Source organism: Diabrotica undecimpunctata, chromosome 10, assembly GCF_040954645.1.
Source record: "Diabrotica undecimpunctata isolate CICGRU chromosome 10, icDiaUnde3, whole genome shotgun sequence".
Lineage (NCBI taxonomy): Eukaryota > Metazoa > Arthropoda > Insecta > Coleoptera > Chrysomelidae > Diabrotica > Diabrotica undecimpunctata.
The window spans coordinates 33,612,515-33,632,552 of record NC_092812.1 but is presented as its reverse complement, the minus strand read 5'-3'; the positions used below and the strand labels follow the sequence as shown (position 1 = coordinate 33,632,552).

At 33.0% G+C, this 20,038-nt stretch overlaps 1 protein-coding gene across 1 annotated transcript; it reads right to left on the bottom strand.

Annotated features, from left to right (window-relative positions):
• Positions 1–335: 335 nt before the first annotated feature.
• Positions 336–19,441, bottom strand: LOC140452258 (uncharacterized). The gene is made up of 2 exons (XM_072546397.1): positions 19,324–19,441; positions 336–792 (listed from the first exon to the last, which is right to left on the bottom strand). The coding sequence occupies exons 1-2, from the start codon at positions 19,422–19,424 to the stop codon at positions 360–362; spliced, it is 534 nt and encodes a 177-aa protein (XP_072402498.1). The 5' UTR covers positions 19,425–19,441; the 3' UTR covers positions 336–359.
• Positions 19,442–20,038: the final 597 nt, after the last annotated feature.

Sequence of the window (20,038 nt, the reverse complement as noted above, 5' to 3'; positions counted from 1 at the left end):
ATAACATTGATGAGGACATGAGAAATACGGGAATACGTGCTTGGCGGAGAAAGGCGATAGGGATGACTGGAGAGAAATTCTTGAGGAGGCTAGAATACACGTAGGGTTGTAAAGCCGGAATAATGTAACCCGCACAATTACTCGACCTATTCGGCCAATGGTGCGCAATAATAGAACTTAAAAATGACATTCGAAAATGTAGGTTATTATTAACTACATTTATGGCAATCTGGCAAACGAACTATACCAGTGTCTAAAATGGTAAATAAATAACGTGTATATGTATTTTTTAAACTATATTTGTATCAAAAACAAAACAAACGCAGAGAAGTTTGTAATAGAGAATACAACTAGGTACTTTACACTATACGTGCCATATAGGTCATCTCTATTGACCCATCAGAGTCTGAATTAAATTCGACTGTGGCAATAGCATTTTCCTGTTTTTCTTCTGACTCTGATTCTGAGTCAGAATCTATTTGGATTATTTCTTGTTTTGCGGGCCGGTGGTCTTCAGGCACTGAAAGAATATCTTGTGATGCTTCAGGATCACCATTGTCTGCAATGCCCCGTGCTGTAACAGCCATATTTGCTTCCATAGCCGGTCCATAAAAGACGATTGGTGTAGCAGCCATGCTTGCTCGTAATGCCTCTGCTGCTACAACATTCAGACGCTCTGTAAAATGTCTTGCTGTATCAGCATTGGCACGCGATAATGGGTAATTTGTGGTTAAGAGTGCCTCTGAAATATATCCTGATTCCCTTCGTATCTCCTGCAGAGTAAAATCCGTTCTAAAAAAAATATAATCAATCTTACAATTGTTTCTGTACATATAAATGCATATTATAAAAATATCTTTTATTAGCTGTTTTATCTCTAGAAAACTGCATAATACATGTTATGATATACAGTCCCTACTCAAATTATTAGACTCACGTTAGAAATTTTAGTTTTTTAATTAATGAAAACACGTATGGGTAAAAATATTTCGTATAACCTACTTTTTTTTTTATTTACAAATTCGCATCAACCCGAAGGTTATTAGCGAGAATCGGATTTACAATATTAAATATATTATATATTAACAAAATTAATAGCTTTTAAGTAGTTTAACATATTTGTGAATGAACAATTTGCACCAAGTGCTTTCTCTAAGTTTATTGAGATACCATAATTGATTCTTGCTGTGGAGAAAACTGGACAGTCTACAACAACATGTTTCACCGAGAGTTTAACGTTACACTGCTCACATTTTGGTTCGGATTCTTTAGTAATTGAGAACTTGTGCATGGCACTGGTATGACCTAATCTAAGACGAGTTATTGTCACTTGATCCCTTCTTTTAGTGGGGAAACATCTCCATGGTCTAATGTCCGGTTTAATATTCCGAAGATTGGACACTGAAAATTCCCACCGGTTTTGCCACTCAGGATCCGCGATTTGATAACACTTGAAACATCACTAGCTATCACGTATTTCACAATAATAGAGTCAGCCGAATTGACGGCTTCACGCGCACACTTATCTGCTTCTTCATTACCTCTAATACCATTATGTGATGGGATCCAAATAAAGATTACCTCCTTATTACAATTTTCTATCTCTATCAGATTTTGTTTTATTTTTTCAAGAATATGATTCTCTGGGTATCTTCTTCCTATAGATTGTAGTGAGTTTAGTGAATCAGTCAAAATTATATATTTCTGATTTGGTGAGGATATAATAATATATGTGAGTGCCTCGTATCTGACATATAATCCTGCATTAAGACACAAATAGTTTAAGTTTAAGTTTATATTTTGATTTTGTTTACAATTGGTCTCTTGTAAACATACAAAATCTGGATTTTGTTCTGAAAGAATGATCTGTAGCATAGGTAAATTATTGTAATAGCCGTTGATATTCCACTGTATTAATTTATTGAACTCTATTTTATTAAATAAATTTATTTAATGATTGGCAGTCACTGTCTGTATCGGATACTAGGTCGTGTGGGATTTGCATCTGTGTTTTAAAAGAATTTTTCTTAATTTGGTATTTCGTGTCTTTGTAGATCTGTCTTGAGTATAGGGATATATTTTGCTTAACATATCGATGAGAGCTGTAAAGTTGTTTGTATAATTTTTAACGGTAGTAAGTGGATCGGGTGAATTCTTTATGTTGTCGAATAGATATTTTATCTGAACATAGCTTAAAATAAATGGTGGTGACTGCTGGTTTATGAATGCTTCTAGAGATTTACCTTTATTTTGTTTTTTCTTAGGATTAAATGGTATTTCTACTGGACTGGTAAACTTCGGTTTATTAGTGGTATCATTGGAAGGCGGAGAAGGACTTAAGGTATCGTTAATAGTTCTTTTTGAACTGTTTTGTGAAGATTCAATTTTCATATGTAAGGTAGTTGTTTCGTTCGCAGTTTGTTTTATATTAAGTTGATTTTCTATAGTTGGGGTGTCTGTTTGACTAGAAGTAGATGTCGGTGTGATGATTGATATTTCTGAAGGGCTACATGTTGAGATTTCTTCTGTTGTGGTTGGAGAAGTAGGATTTGGGTTTTGATTGATAGGATTTTTGCAGTTAGTTGCCGTATGCCCATTTTGTTTACAGTTGTAACACGTTAGGTTGCCGCTTGATAAAAAGATTCTATATGAAGTATTATCGTAATTAATTAAAAACGATTCTGGAATTGTGAGATCTGTTGGGCTGATAAAGATTTGTCTCCTAAAGCTCATTATATGATTAAATTCGGGTAACCGTGCACCAATTTTTAAAAAGGACATTGTAGATAGAATAACAAGCCCCATGGATTCAAGTTCTTTAATTAATACAACATGAGGAATGGATGGGCAAACATTAGAGAGAATGATTCTTTCGGAGGGAGTTATATACCGTCGAGCTTGTATAATCTGGTTATTAACTTCAATGTTGCCGTCATTTTCATTCATGAATTTTTCTACGATATTTTCAGATGATAAATATAAACATATTCTACTGTTTGATAATCTAGAGCAGAATAGTATATTTTTTGGATTTATGATTTCTCCCAGGGGAAGGAGGTAATCTTGTATTTTCGCATCTTCAATAGAATTAAAAATGATAGCTTGCCGTTTTGACGGAAATTTTTGTTGTGTTATTGCGGTAGAGTAACTTCTTTGTGTAGAATTATCCATTTGAGAATTGCCTGGTAAATTTATTTCATTGATTTGCGACATGTTCCTTGATGTTTAAACATTCCTAACGACGGACCTGTCCGCCGCCAGAAAAAAACCGGCTGGAGATACAGGTCAATGGTAATTAAATGTTTTTGTTTATCGTCAAGCAAATATGGATATGAAAATTTTCAATGATGTTAAATACGTACTAATTATATATTTTCGGTGAAATTTACGGTAAAACTGTATTTACAGACTAGCAAAAGTGAGTTCAGTTGATCACTAATAACTACACAAAGCGTAGTTAAATTTTGAAAACTTGTTCTCACTTAATTTAAACTATTTTGGAGAGTCAAAAAATAAACACACCGTTCCGATATACTATCAGGATCGGGCTCCTATAACCTACTTTTCTTGGGAACAATTATTAATAATATTGGCATGTTCTAAGCACAGATACTTTTTGCAGAAAATACAAAAATATTTTGTTGGTCGATTTTTCTTAGAATCACAAATACTGCAACGTCCCCTTTTGTTAGCTGTCGGTTATACCGGAACAGCTTTTTCTTCTGTACCGCAAAGTTCTTATAGTCTCACTTTTATAGTTTTCGGAAGATTTGGCAAAGTCGCAAGTACTTTCTGTTGGTCATATACTAATGACTGGAAAAGTTGTAAAAGGAAATTTCTACGTTTAATTTTTAAATTTGGATTATTTGCAGAATATATTATAAGGCTATTTATCCCTGCAACATTCAGCATGCTATAAAATATCACGAGTGGCCATCTTCTTGTATTTCTGGCAACATTATATTGAGCACAATACTGGTCCACAACGTCCACTCGGCACTTTGTTGAATTATACCACTCTATAATTTCTGGCTTATTGCTAACTGAATTTATATCATCATCATCGTGTAAAGAGACCAATGTACAATCTGGTCTAAACGCAAACATACTAGATCCAACTGGTCTCTTACCTTGTATGAACTCTGGGGGTAATTCCCATTTATTTTTGCGTATCGTCCCTAAAAAAGTAAGCTTATGTGACTTGAGACTCATAGCAAGAGGTAAACTGGTAAACCAGTTGTTAGTTGTTACATTCCGGTTGGATCCATATATCCGTTCACACAAAAGTTCTACAATAGAGTTGGCAGTATTATCTGTTTTGTATGGACCATCCGGTTGAGTGCCTACGTAAACTTCCATATTACTCGTGTAAAACATTTTGGCATCACATAGTGCAAACATTTTGATACCATACTTATTTGGTTTAGACGGTATGTACTGCTTCGATTCCTGTGCCGTCGGTCTTCCAGAGATCTTCAGTGTTGAGACGATTTGCTTTACGAACACCTGCAAGCTAAAGCAGGCCAAGTAATGCTTTAATTTCTGCAGTATTGATTGGTTTGTGGTCCCTCTCACGAACAAAGTTAGTAGACACTGCTTCTATCTTCTGATTTGTATGCAGAACTATAGTATTGAGAATTTCATTTGTGAAAAATGTATTCCATATATCAACAGGAGATTTAAAATGTTGAAGATTACGAGGTACTCCCGGTAAAACTTTTATTAAATTTTCGCTTCTGGTTTTTACTTTCTTGTTTTGCGCACGATGTTTTTTCAACTTTGTAACTTTATCTTTACCGACAAAAAATTTCATTGTCGTCAATAATTTTACATGTCTCTTCGTACTCTGTTTCAGCCAATTCCTGTTCGCTGTCTGAATCTTCAGATCGTTCCTCAATGAAATCATCCTCACTTTCAGATTCCTCGACCTCACTTTCTGACTCTGCGTCACTTTCAACTTCTTCCATGAGCTTTCGAAGCCGGTTCTGTTCTCTTTCATAATCACACATCATCTGTACAAAAAAATAATATTAGTTTTAGAGCAAGTATTATAAAATATTTAATTCTTTTACCAGATTTTTGAAATTCTTAGTATACAAATAAATATAACCTTATTAGACGCGTCGGACTCACACTCCGAAAATGATAATATATCTCATACGACTAAACGCCGAACTTTATCCTTCGAGACTAATGCACACTGAAATAATTCTAACAGATCCAATGAAAAATGAAAAAGACAGAAAAGATTTGATTTCACGTTCAAAGCGTCTGTGTATCTATTGATACGTATTTCGACTTAATAAGTCTCATCAGAATAGTTATTCATAGCCGTTCTTAACGTGAAAAATAGTCTTCTCTGCCTTATTAGGAAGCAACAATAACATGGCTTCGTTATGGACGCAATAGCGACATCTGATAGAAAAATCGAATCGAATTTGTTTCGAAACTATCTTACCGATTTTTCTAACAGATCCTTTTAAAAGCTAGACTGAGCGCTGTCTAATAATCTACTGCAACTGCAGGGTTAATTTTCAGAGCCTTAAAAGTATAGTCACAGTGATATATAGCTGCTGAATGGGTTGCATAACAGGTAGTGAATAATAATGCTCCATAATTAAGTTACAAATGGTGGAACTTTTTGATTGAATGTCAAAAATTAACAGATGTTAATAGCTGAAATGAGCTCAAAGTGTGCAGTAACTTGAGTTTTTCCAACTGTCTTGATACTGATCATAAAACAAGATGATTTAATGTCCGATTGAAATTTTCTCCAATGAGATGAAGATATTTCTGATAAGAAAATACCACATATAGTCAAAGAGAAATAGCAAGAAAATATGTCAAAAACAAGTAAAAAAACTTCGAGAAAATAAAGAAACGTCCTGTTATATCGGTTCGAAAGGGTCGGTGTGACAAAAAGCTGTCAGTTCACCCCAGAGGGCAAGAAAAATTTTAAAGAATTTAGCTTGTAGCGATAAATGGTCCTGGAAGGAAAGAAGGAAGCCCAGAAGTTAACTATTACTTTCTCTAATATAAAAGTTAACCCAAGAGAAAGTTTTAGATTAGAATTTTAAATATGGAGAAAAATTCCAGGTCGAAGTACGTTCACTTTGCAACCGACAGTCAGCTGTTTTAAAGGACACAATGGCGAGCTTTGGGACGTGGGTCTATAGGTCGCTTATTAGGAACGTGGGATACTAAACTCAGAAAGAAAAGAGAAAATGAAGCTTACTAACTGATAGAAAATTGGAATAAATAAAAAGGAAAAAGGGTGCCACTTTGTCTTTTTTTGAGAGATAAAGAAAACTCTTAAAACCAAAATACATGTATAAACAAATAACAACAAACTATAACCAATGTACATATATAGCAAAATAGCAAGAAACTATCTTACAAACCTTGTATGTTCGTTCAGAAAACCTGTTAGCATTTTATATTTTAATTTATGTATATATATATATATATATATATATATATATATAATTGTTAAGCTATGTAAAATTGAAAATAATATTGTTTTGCTTTTAATATATTTCAAATTACAAAATAAAAGATATTTCGAAGAAATGAAAGTCCATTATCCTAGATTACCTGTAGTAAATAAAATTTAATGATATGCATAAATTATTTTCTTTGTAAAATATATTCGAGTGACGTGAGTGAGCTTAAAGAAATCGTGAACAATGCGAGCGGTGAATAAGACAATAGAATAGAAATATTTAGAAAATATAATTCTCCGTTAGTTCTGAAGAATTTGTAGAAACCGATTAGCATATTAATAGTTTTTATGAAATTTATTCTTCACACACTAAAGGTCCTAATAGAAAAAGTTAACGAATACAATTTACCAATCTGTTTAGCATTTATAGACTACGAGAAAGCTTTTGACAGCATAGAATTATGGGCTATTGAGGAAGCACTGGTCAACAGCAGAATAGATTCTAGATATAGGATATTAATACATAATATATACCAACACGCTGAAATGGTAGTCACGATGGATAACGGAATGAAAACGGGGCCAATAAAAATCAACCGAGGAGTAAGACAGGGAGACACCATATCTCCAAAACTATTTACTGCCGCACTTGAAGACATCTTTAAATCACTAAATTGGGAAACGAAGGGACTGTCGATAAACGGAAAGTATTTAAACCATCTAAGATATGCAGATGACGTAGTACTAATAGCCGACAGCTGGAAAGAACTGAAGACGATGATCGATGAGCTTCATACGGAATCCATAAAAAAAGGACTGAAAATGAATCTGAGTAAAACTAAGCTAATGTCGAATAAAGATGAGCAACCGATGATAACCATCCAAGGAACAAAAGTGGAACATGTAGAAGAATACATATATCTGGGTCAGAATATCAAGGTAAACAAAGAAAACCAAACTACCGAAATAAGCAGACGAGTAAGAATGGGATGGGCCGCATTTGGAAAGCTCTCATACATACTGAAAGACAAAAAGATACCCCAAAACCTTCGAACCAAAGTGTTCGATTCTTGTATCCTTCCCGTTCTCACTTACGGAGCTCAAACCTGGACATTCACAAAAAAGAACATGGACAAGATTCGAAAAACTCAGCGAGCCATGGAACGACAGATGCTTGGTATCTCACTAATAGATCGGCAAACGAACGAAGCAATCCGGAACAAAACAAAAATAAAGGACGCCGCGAAACAAGCAGCTAAATTAAAATGGAAATGGGCTGGACACAACGAACGTCTCGAAGATGGTAGATGGAACAAAGAAGTCGGAAACTGGCGACCGTACGATGCGAAGAGACCAAGAGGAAGACCTCAAATGCGCTGGAGCGACGATATCAAAAGAGTCGCAGGACCAATGTGGAAACGCCTAGCACACAACAGGGATGAATGGCGAGAAATGGGAGAGGCCTTTATTCGACAATTCGGATAGAAAAAGGGCTATAAATAAATGAAATTTATAATTGTAGGTAAAATTGTTGTTTGTTATCTAAATGGTAGATGGGGATAAGTGTGACGAACTCTGATTGGAGGAGATTGAAAAAAGTGGGATAGGTATGTAGGAATGAGAGTTTAGCTAGATTTTTGAGGGAAAAAGATAATGAGTTGTTTTTCCAAGAGTTCAAGGCGAACAGTCGTTGTTCTCTGGTGGTTCTTCAGAGGTAGTAAGCAGTAGAAGTGAATGTTTGTGAGTTTTTTCGGAGTAAGTGTATCTGACGGAAGCTGATCCAGTAAAATATTGTAAGTTATATTTTTCTACTTATATTCCAAGAATCACTGTTCAGGTCGGAACGAGAGATTCAGTTTATCGAGAGAAGACGCTAGTATCATTTGAACGATACGTGCATTTGAAGGAGATCATTAAAGACGATAGGCTCGCAATAATTTGTTGTAAGATTGCTGATTACCTAGGGGACTACTAAGAATATATAGTGTAGGCTACAAGGAACAAGGATTTGGACAACTCATCATCAGAGAGATAGTTTTACCATTCGTCAGTTTTTCTTTATTAACAACACTTTTTTTAACAATTGCTTTAGAAAAGATAGGAATATTTTGATCAGGAGATTTAGAACAACAATTTTGATTTGAAATTTTAATTTATATTGTATATACCATTAATTTTTGAAGGTTCACGTACGTAGAATAAAATTTTGATAATCATTATATGAGATATTTTTTATTGAAGATATTTGAGTGTGAATTTTATTTCAATATATAATGTTGTATCATATATTTTTTTATTATTCCGGTATTCTTTGGACCTTACCTATCATATGTAAAGCATAGATATTGAAGCACGAGTATAACCCTCAGATAAGAAAATTAAATAGTGTGATAGAATCATAATTGCATCATTTAAATAAGTTTAATTAATTAGCTAATTAATTGCTTGGCGCACCTCAGACTTTTAATATCACATTAATATATATATATAGCAATTTTATATAATATGTTGTTACATACAAGCTATATCTATTATTAGCTGAAACATAGATTTTATTGGACATACTAATTTACAGTAATTACTATTTAACTGGGAATAAGCAACAATTAAAGGTTAAAGTACGTTTACTGACGTTTCAATTTCCACTTCGGAAATTAAATCCAAAGTTGCTAAATTTTGTTGCAAATCCCGCCATGTCCATAAATAAAACCAATTTTATACCGAAACTGCAGCTTAAATATTTTTTATTTTGTATTCTTCTAATAAAACATTATACTAGAATACATGTAAATCAAACAGAAAACTAAAAATATCACAGGAGTCCTCTGTAATAGTTTTTTACGTTTCCTGAAAATTTTGATCGATGACTTGGAGGATTTTGCTTCTATACCCCTCATATACACTAACATAGATCTTAAATTAAAATTTCTATTACAGCTGCAGCAAGGAAAAAGAAACTTTTAAAGAACGGTGTTGTTCCCTCTCAATGCCTTCCTAAAGGAAAACACGAAAGAAAAATTAATGAGGAACTGGTGAATGCTAGACTAAAATAAAACACGGGGATTATTAAGGTATTTGTTTTGAGTACACATATTTGCCCATAAATAAAATAATCTTTTTTTAGGACACAACTTAAGAGAGAAGTTGTACATGAGGCCAATGCAGATGATACAATTATGAGTTATCTGCTGCAGGTACATCAAAGGATGAAAGTAATAAGGAAAAACTAGATATTAATATGGAAGTAGAGCTTAAATGTGACAAAGAAATACAAGCTGATATCTTCCAATTATTCCCAAAGTTTACTATTTCGGATCATTTGTTTACAAGTGAAAAAAAAAATTCTTACTTGCATGGGCGTTACAGTAGATATATTCGAAGCCATAATAAAGAGTATAGAAATAATTTTACCACATTTTCCAGGTAAAGAATGTTCAGAATTAAGAACAAAAATTTCATTAACTTTAATGAAATTAAAATTAAACAACACTTTTTTATGTTTGGGCATTTTTTTTTGGGTGACAGCCTCAAATTATTTTGATGAAACGATTCAATTGATGTCATTTGCATTGAAACCTGCAATTTATTTTCCAACCATTGAGGAAAATAAAGAAAATATGCTCTTCGGAAACAAAAACAGTTCTGCCAAAAAGAAGCCATAGAAACAGCTTCAATTGTCAGAGCAGTGGTGCATATTGAAAGGGCTATTCAACGCATAAAATTATTTAGAATTCTACAAAATAAAATTGACTGGACAATGATTTCTTATTTAGATGAATGTATAGTAGTTATCTGTGCAATTGTAAATATGTCAAAACCAATCTTAGGAATATAGGAAATCTTAGGAATTTTAAATCCACATTGCATCCTGCAATCATCATTCTCTTTCCTTATCTCTATGTAGGGTCAGCTTCCCTAATTGCATCTCCACACAATTCTATCTTGGGTCCTGCCTAATCGTCTGCCCCAGGTCTTCTTTGGTCTTCCTCTCCTACTCCTTCCATGAATCTGCACTTCAGCAATTCTTCGTATTGGGTGATTAACATCTCGACGTTGAACATGATCAAACCATCTTAACCTATGCTCTCTCATTTTGGCATTAATTGGTGCCACACCTAAACTTGGTGTGGACATTGGAAACTGTAGTGTGTGTTTACTTTTATATTGGTATATAGTAACAGCTTTAAAATAAAGCTGCCTAATATCAAAATATTAGTATCCTAATATTAGTATGTTAAAATTTTTCTTTGGACATTTAGTTCCAAATGATTGACATACACCCCACCCCACCCAAGAATCCCATAGCATAATCTGGATTCTACTAAGGCAAAATACATAGTTTTTAAAATGGGCTGTTCTAAAATATTTCTTAAGCATTTAAATTTGTAGAGTAAACTTCCAAAGCTTTTTGTCACATTCACAATATGTAAGTTCCATTGTAAATGACTATCAATTGTAGTTCCCAAATACTTTACCGAATGAGCAGACTGAATACTAGATTTTATCCATTTTTTTCCGTTTCACTTTATTCAGTCTTATTTTTTTTACATAAGTACATTCTTTTATTTTATGTTGAAGTGTTACAATTTTAGTTTCTTAATAGTTCTCTTAATTTGTTGTAATTAATGTAACTAGTCTTAAATGTATTAATATTTGTTTTACCAATGTTCATATTAAAGTTAAGTTCTCCTATTGTATAGAAGTGATTGGTAGTAATATGTGTAATGAAATGCAAAACCTTTATAAATTAGGTTTTAATATACAAGAAATTAGCATTGTTTTGTTTGAATGAATAACATGACAATTACATATGACATTAACTAAAACTAAGATGACAAATGACAAACACAGTTCACAGACCACAGGACATTTACCCCAACTTTATTTTTGAACAAAGTCTTTAAGGTAAGCAGGAGTGTTTCTTTCCCTGGTACCTCTTATAATAAGACTGTCTTTATTTTCTTCCTTTAAAACACTTTCAATATTACCTTGATCTTCCAGAACGTCAACAGGAGAAATATTTGGATTTTTCTCACATATAGTCAATCTAGGGCTTGGTGGATCTTTGATAAACTGTTCATTAGAAACCGCAGATTCCGATCCACTATCACAGTCCAGTAGAGATGCATCTCCTCGTGGTGCAAGTTGTCTTAAGGCTACTGTTGTTTCTTTACCATCTTCACGTCTAACAACAGCATAGTTTGGATTTGCTTCAATTATCTGTACTTCTTCAACGAGGGGTTCATATTTGGACTGCCTCACATTTTTTTTCATAAATACTTTTCCGGGGGTTATCAACCATGAAGGAAGCGCAGCTCCATTTATAGCTTTTCTGGAATGATGAAACATTCGCTCATGAGGGGTACTGTTTGTAGATGTACACAAAAGAGAACGAATTGAATGAAGAGCTATCTCAACTACTTCTTCCCACTGTTCAGTTTTTAAATGTTTAGATTTTAAAGCAAGAGAAATAGTTTTCCATATAATTCCATTATATCTTTCTGTCTGGCCATTGCCTTCAGGATTGTAAGATGTTGTTCGGCTTGTAGGTATTCCTTGTGAATGGAGAAATGTTTTGACTTCTTGAGACATACATGCTCCCCCTTAATCCGAATGGATATAACTAGGCATTCCAAATAAAGAGAATAAGTTTGTAAGGCACTTCACAACAGTTTTCGCTGACACATCTTGACATGGATATACAAAGGGGAATCGAGAATATTCGTCAACAATTGTTAGGATATATTTGTTATGAGATCTAGATGGAAGCGGTCCTTTAAAATCCAGAGACAATCTTTCAAAAGGCGAAGTAGCTTTAATTAATCTCCCTTGAGTTTTCAAAAACTTTGGTTTTATTTCTGCACAGATAGGACAGCGATTGGTCATTTCACGGACTTCATCAATAGTATATGGTAAGTTACGTGTCTTTATCCAATGGACCATTCTGGTGATTCCTTAATGACACAAGGATTGATGTAGTTCAAATAGACTTGGTCGAGGATTTATTGAACAGCTCACTCGTGAGAAAGTATCTGGCACTACATTCTCAACTCCTGGTCGGTACTGAATATCGAAACTGTAGCATGATAATTCAATGCGCCATCTGATAATCTTCTCATTTTTTATCTTACTAGTGTGGCGCATATTGAACATAAAAGAGACAGACTTTAGATCAGTTATAAGTCGAAAATGTTTACCTATCAAGAAATGTCTCCATTTTCTAAGAGCTTCCACTATTGCATAAGCCTCTTTTTTACAATTACATTTTTTTTACATTTACAATATGAAAATATAATAAATGTCACAATAGTAACTAAAGAAATACTGCTAAGTAAGACTTCAGATTAGAAAAAGTTAGTTTAGATTAGAAATAAATTACTTATTATTTGACCAGTAAACAAATCGTAGTATTGCTAATAATAATAATGATATAAAAACAACCAAGTGTTTTATTTATATGTATTAAGAAATAATATATCATATAGCTCCATATTGGAGTAAAGGGCACATCAGTGGTTCAGTAGAAAAATAGTAAAAGCAAAAGGTTTGATGGTAAGTGTTAAATTATCCAATCATTATCATTATCCAATCTACTATGAACAGCATAGGTGACAACACATCCCTGTCTAACTCCTTTTTTAGTATTTATTTGTTCGGAAGAAATAAATAGGGTACAAAAGATAAATGAAACAATGTGTGTTATCGAATGTAAAAAAATTCGAAGATAAAATGAAAATACTGAAAGCCAAGGGTAAACTAATGAACTATAAGCAACATAGAGTATATATAAAATGTGACCTGACATTAAAAGAGATAGAAATACAAAGAAATCTTAGGATGATAACAGCAGATGAAAAGATTAATGGGAAAGGACAAAAATTAGATATGGTTTCATAGTTATTGAAGGCAATAAGTGGAAATGGAATCAAAAAACAAGCCGGATAGAAAAAGTAACATACAATACAGAACCAACTTGTTCAAAAAACTAGCTGAAGAAAACACAATGACGGACCGAGAAACAAAACAGACACAGAACAGGGACATGAGCAGATCTAAAGATAATAACACAAAAGGAAGGAAAAACAAATTGAAGTCCAACTTAAACACAGAAAAGAACAAAACAATTTTGAAAATGGCATCATGGAATGTCAGAGGTATAAATGGGAAGGAAATAGAATTGAGGGAAGAAATAAGAGATAAGAACATTGAAACAGTAGCTACAACAGAGACAAAGAAAAAAGGAAAAGGATCAATAATATTAGAAAACGGAATATTACTAATATATGGTGGAGCGGAAGATACGAAGAGAGCTCAGGACGGAGTAGCGTGCATGGTAAAGAAGGAGAGCATCAACAAAGTAAAAAATTGGATATATTACAACGAACGTATACTAAGAGTAGACATAGATATGGATACAGAGGAAACCAATACAAATCTAATCATATGCTATGGACCAGATGAAGACGTAACAAAAAACGAAAAGAATGAGTTCTGGGACAAATTACAAGAAGTGATAAATGACTGTACAGAAAAAAATGGTGATCACAGGTGACATGAACAGTAGAATGGGGAAAGAAGCAGAAATGGAACAATGTCATCGGACCTTATGGGGAGGAAAAAATAAACAAAAATGGAAAATTACTACTCTAATTCTGGTGATTATGAACACACACTTCCAACATAAAAGGATACACAAGATCACAAGAGAAGTCAAATAAAGATACGAACAATAAATTATAGACTATACTATACTGCAAAAAACAGAGAAGAACTGGATAAGAGACGTAAGGGTAAAACTGAGTTATGAAATTGGTAGTGACCACTATCTACTAGAAACCACATTCAAAAGCAAAAGAAAAGAAATAAAAAGAAATGAGAACATAAACAGAAAACACAAAGAAATAATAAAAATTTATAAACTAAGGGAAGAAACAACGAAAATAAGATACTTAGAAGGGCTAGAGAAAGAGATGGACATAGAACATGAAATAACAGAAACAATAGAAGAAGAATTAGGAAAATTTAAAAATGCGATGATAAAAACAGCTAAATCAATATGTGGAACTACAAAAAATAACAACAGAGGGAAGCAAATATCTTGGTGGAACGATGAAGTGAAAAGAGAAATAAAAGAAAAGAAGAAATTATGGAAAGAATACATACAAGACAAAACACAACAAAAATATGAAAATTATAAGAGACAAAGAACAAAAGTTAAAGAGATAGTTAGCAAAGAGAAAAGGGAGAAGTTGGGAAAAATTCGGGGAAAAATGGAAGAAAACAGCACAGAAAACGTAAAATTATTTTATAGAACACTGAAAAACCTAAGAAGCAACAAAGAAACAAAACTGAAACAAATAATGAACAAGGAAGGAACAATAATAAACGACGATAAGACAATAATGGAAAGATGGAGGAAACATTTCCAGCTGATACTGAATGGAGATCAAGCGAATACAATGGAGAAGGAAAGCCACATCAAGAGAGCACCAGGAAGCGATGAAGTAGCACCAGAAATGATGAAATATATAGGAGCAAAAGCAAAAGAAAAATTGTTATACATATATAACCTAATATGGAAGAGAAAAGTAATACCCAGAGAATGGACAAATGCAGTAGTTATACCTATATACAAGAAAGGAAACACAAGAGACTATAAGAACTATAGAGGTATATCACTACTATCTGTAGCTACAAAAGTATACGCAACCATAATAAAAAGGAAAATCAGAAAAGAAATAGAATAAATAAATTAGAGGACGTACAAAGTGGATTCAGGAAAGGACACAACACACAAGACCATATATTCACCATGCAACAAGTAATAGAAAAAGCCTTAAAGAAAAATAGAGAAATATATCAGCGCTTTATAGACATGGAAAAAGCATTCGACTCAGTCAAAAGAAAAGATATATGGGAAAGCCTAAAGAAGAAGCAAGTAAGTGAAGAACTGATAGAAGCAACAAAGAGTTTATACATGAAAACAACAAATACAGTAAGAATGTTAAATATACAGTCAGAACCATTTGAAACAACTCAAGGAGTTAGACAAGGGGGAAGTCTCAGCCCAGTGCCATTCATAAATGTAATAGATGAGATAGTGAAAGAATGTATGTGGATGTGACGGAAGATCAAATAGAAGTAATGATAGACCAACAAAAAATAATACAGACAAATTCATACAAATACTTAGGAACGGTAATCAACAACAAAGGAGACATCGAGGACGATCTTAACAACAGAATGGAAAACACATGAAAACTATTCCAAGCACTAAATAGAGGATTCCTTAATAACAAAAAAACATCAACAAAGACCAAGATGACAATATACAAAACAATATATAGACCTACAGTGACATATGGAGCAGAAAATTGGATATTAAACAAAAGACATCAGAGCAGAATTCAGGCAGCAGAGATGAAATACCTCAGAAGAACGATCGGAGTAAAAAGAACTGGTAGAATCAGAAATGAAGAAATAAGGGAAAGACTCTAAATCAAACAGATACTCGACTCAATCAAGGAGAAAAAATTGGCATGGTTCTGACATCTAACCCGGATGGACAATAATAGATAAGTAAAAAGAGTGTGGGATGCCAAACCAATAGGGAAGAACAGAAGAGGAAGACTCATTAACGAATGGAACAGTGACATCTCGCAGATACTGCAGAGTAAGGGTAAGACTTGGCAGGAAGCAACACAGACGGCATCCAATAGGAAGGAATGGAGAAAGTTCGTTAAGAGCTAGGACACCTCAGAAGACTGTAAATTATTGTATCGGCCCAACACCGAAAGGTACAAATGGGTCTACTGATTAAGTAAGTAAGTAAGTATTTGTTCGGATAGTTCACTTTTGTGCTCAACTCTTGCAGTACATTGGTCGTAAAGGAGCCTTATTATCCTAATATATTTGTCTGATATTCCGTAGCGTTTCAGTATATTCCACATCATGTTTCGGTTAATCGAATCAAACGTTTTTTTTAAGTCTATAAAATTAATAAAAATTTCTCCATTTTTTTCCGTTACCTATTCCAAAATGATTCTTTAAGTGTTTACATGATCTATACAAGAGTTGTTTGGCTGAACTATATTGAGTTCCATGTCCTCATCTTACAATTCTGCAAAAAATTGAGTCCATCTATCTGCTTCTTGTTTTTTGTCTTATAAGTATATCTCCTTCTTTCTCTTTTATTTTTGTAGCTCTCTTCAGTCTTTTTGTTATTGCGTGTAGTATCTGTGTGTCATTTTTTGCTCCATGTGCAACCTTTTGTCCAATCTAGTTCGTTTTTTACTTCCCTGTTTTTTGTTTGTAATCTTCCTCTAGTACTCTTCATCTTATGGGTAGGAAATAATGTATAAAAACTCAACAATTTAGTATTTCTATTTATTAATTAGCAAGTCACCTTTATTTGTTAACAATAATGGTAAATATAAACCAAAATAAATTATATTTAATGTATTAATTAAATTAAATAAGAAATTATCATCCCTTGAAACTTCAACAATGAGACAATTGTTCTCTTGCTGTGAATATATGCATAATTTTGCTGTTTTCAAATTATACAGTGCAAGTCCTAATTGTATTTGCCCATAATAGGCATGTTTAGTTTTGAAGCATATTTTTTTTCTTCATCCACATACAGAAAATTTAAAGTGTTTATAAACTCATGAATTCCACTAGTTTTACCTTGTAAAGGACACTTTATCTCTATCAAGTGCCAGATGAGGGCTATTACAATTAATTATTAACCCTGTTTCATGTAAAATGAAATTATATTTTTGCTTTAAACATTCCTTAGCAATTTTTTCTTAATTTTTACCATACCTGGTAGCATGATTTCCAGCGAATTTAGGAAACATTATTTTTAATAATTTTGTTTCCCAGGATGTATTCTTGCCGCAATAATATGTTTATAAATTATATGCAGAAGTACCTGTGATTCTTATCTGCCGATGTTGCATCCACATTTTATTTTCACTATTCTGTTGCCTTGTACTTTTGCAAATACTCCCAGCTTCACACTGTTTAATACTTACAAATTCGTTATAAAAGTTATAGCTGATTGTTCACAAGCACTTTTATTGTTTTATATCATTGGATACTGATATAAACTGATTAAACAATGCAGCTTCAAAATCAGTTATCCTTGGTTTATTATCAGGTGTTACTATCCCAGAACTTCGACCTTAAACTTGAGGGCAAAACCTGGAACTACAAGTGACAATTAATATAAAATGCTCATCACAAAAAAAATTGTTAAAAATATCTGTTACTATTATTCATGATGTTAAGTCACAATGACGATCTATTGTAATGATGTAAAACTCAACTTGTAAAAGTTTAAATATTTTTTCACAAGCTTGATCTAGTGATCCGGTAGGCTGTATATTTCGTTTCCTTTTAGCGGCATGGCAGAACTACTTTACAGGTACAGATTTACTACATTCTAAGGAATTATTTTTAAAACTGCCACTGCCACTATAACTGCCTCAAACTTGTTCTACATCTGTACAACTTAGTGCTTCTAGTTCATCTTGTCTACAACTAAATTTGAAATAAATACACCGTTAAATCGCAATAACTCAAAATAATCTACTAAAACATACTTACCTCTGGGCTTGTAATAAAATTGCAATCAGATGTTTGCACATTCCTCTCTGGTAGGCTTTACTCGTCTCTTAACACATCCACAGTAATTTCATGTGGGGCACCATTTAAATTAGACACAAACCGACCAATTTGTTATTATATTTGCCACACAACACAACATGGCCAGCCTTTAACAAGGCCTCGTCTTCTTTTAATAGTCTTTTGATGTCTCCTGTATATTTCAAAATATCGAGTAGACTAACTTCAATTTCTTTATTTGCCATTGCATAAAAGAAATAAATGGAAGATAACAAATACGGATAATTTTTAGACACAGCAATGATTCACCTACAAAGATTACGGTAGCTCTGTTTTGCTTTCTTACGTGCGTGATCAGCTGATCATCTGTCAAAGCGCCCACTATAGTCCGTTGACATCGCCAATTCCGAACTTGCACATAGCGAATAGAGGCATCAGTCAAATGCTGTCAATAGCAAGAATCTTTTCCAGTTATAAGAAAAATAGAACAATACATGGACCATTATGACGAAGAACAAGCCGGATTCCGAAAAGCCAGATCTTGTCCAGATAATATTCATCATAAGACAAATGATAGAAAAGAACGAGATAAATATTGGACTCATATGACCTTCATCAACTTGGAGAAAGCATATGATAGCGTCCCCAGGAAACAACTATGAGGAGCAATAAGTGAATGCACATTATAGAGAAATGGATGAATATAACACAAAAACTGTATAAAAAACAATAGGTGCAAATAAAGTTAGGTTAATGAAGTAAATCACCGCAACCAAAAACTCTAATAGCCTCAAACAGCCTATCTATATCCCTGGAGTGCTATGAAACAACATTATAATTAAAAAGAACCAAAAAAGGATCTTTCACAGCGTACCTAGTGATAACTATTAACTTAATGCTGCAGAGGACGAAAATGGCGAACTCATAACCAAAAAAAAAGCGGAAAACGTTAATACTTTGTTTTATATAAATTAACGATTGCAGAAGATAATATATTCAAATATACTTTTTAAAAGCCTTCTCTTTTTGTATTTGAAGCACACAACATATGAATTTTGAAATCATCCAACACTTGCAAAGTATTTTGTTACAGAGTTGGCATTTCCTTGTTCTTTAAAATTAACCTATTTATATTATATAGGTAATATATTTATAATTATAGTTGAATATGAAACAAAAAAACTAGAATTTGTGAAGTGAATCTAATAACATGAGCATACGAGAGTTACTAATCTATTGAAAATTCTTACCTTTCAAGTAGGAAATTGTAAATTGTTTCTAAAAAGTCTCTTAAATTTGGTTTTTCTGTTAAAATATCTTCTAATTTTATATTCAACGGGTTCGATGACATTTTGTAACTAATCTTACCTACCGGTGTTATCTAAATTATACGATCGATATACGATTAAGATCTAAGATCTTTAGAACTGATACTTGATTTTACAATATTTATCTTAATAGTTATATTTCAATCCTATAGATGGCGACTGCAGTGACTTCGTTATTTGTAGATTTCTACACATTTAAGTTAACAGGTGTTAATTGAAACTGAGGCGCATACCAGGGGGGGGGGGGTTGGGGGTTAAAACTCTCGAATATATAAAGAATAGTAGGAAAATGTAACTTGTCTTTCATACACAATACAAAAAATCCAAAACGCTACTTGAATAATTAAATTACCACTTTAAATATGGAGAACACAATAATTATTGTATAAATACACAATAATTAATAATGTTTTTCATTATATTTAGATATAGATACCTAATATTAGTTCTGAAGCTATTTTCTTGTGGCATGTTAAAGTATATTGTTATAACAATATCATAAATAAAAGGATTATCAGGAAAACTCAAAAGAATAGGAAATAAATTCAACATTTCAACAAAATTCAAAACAACAAACACATTGAGATATATTTTGTCTAAAACCAAACCTAACAAAATCCTATCCCAGAAACCTAAC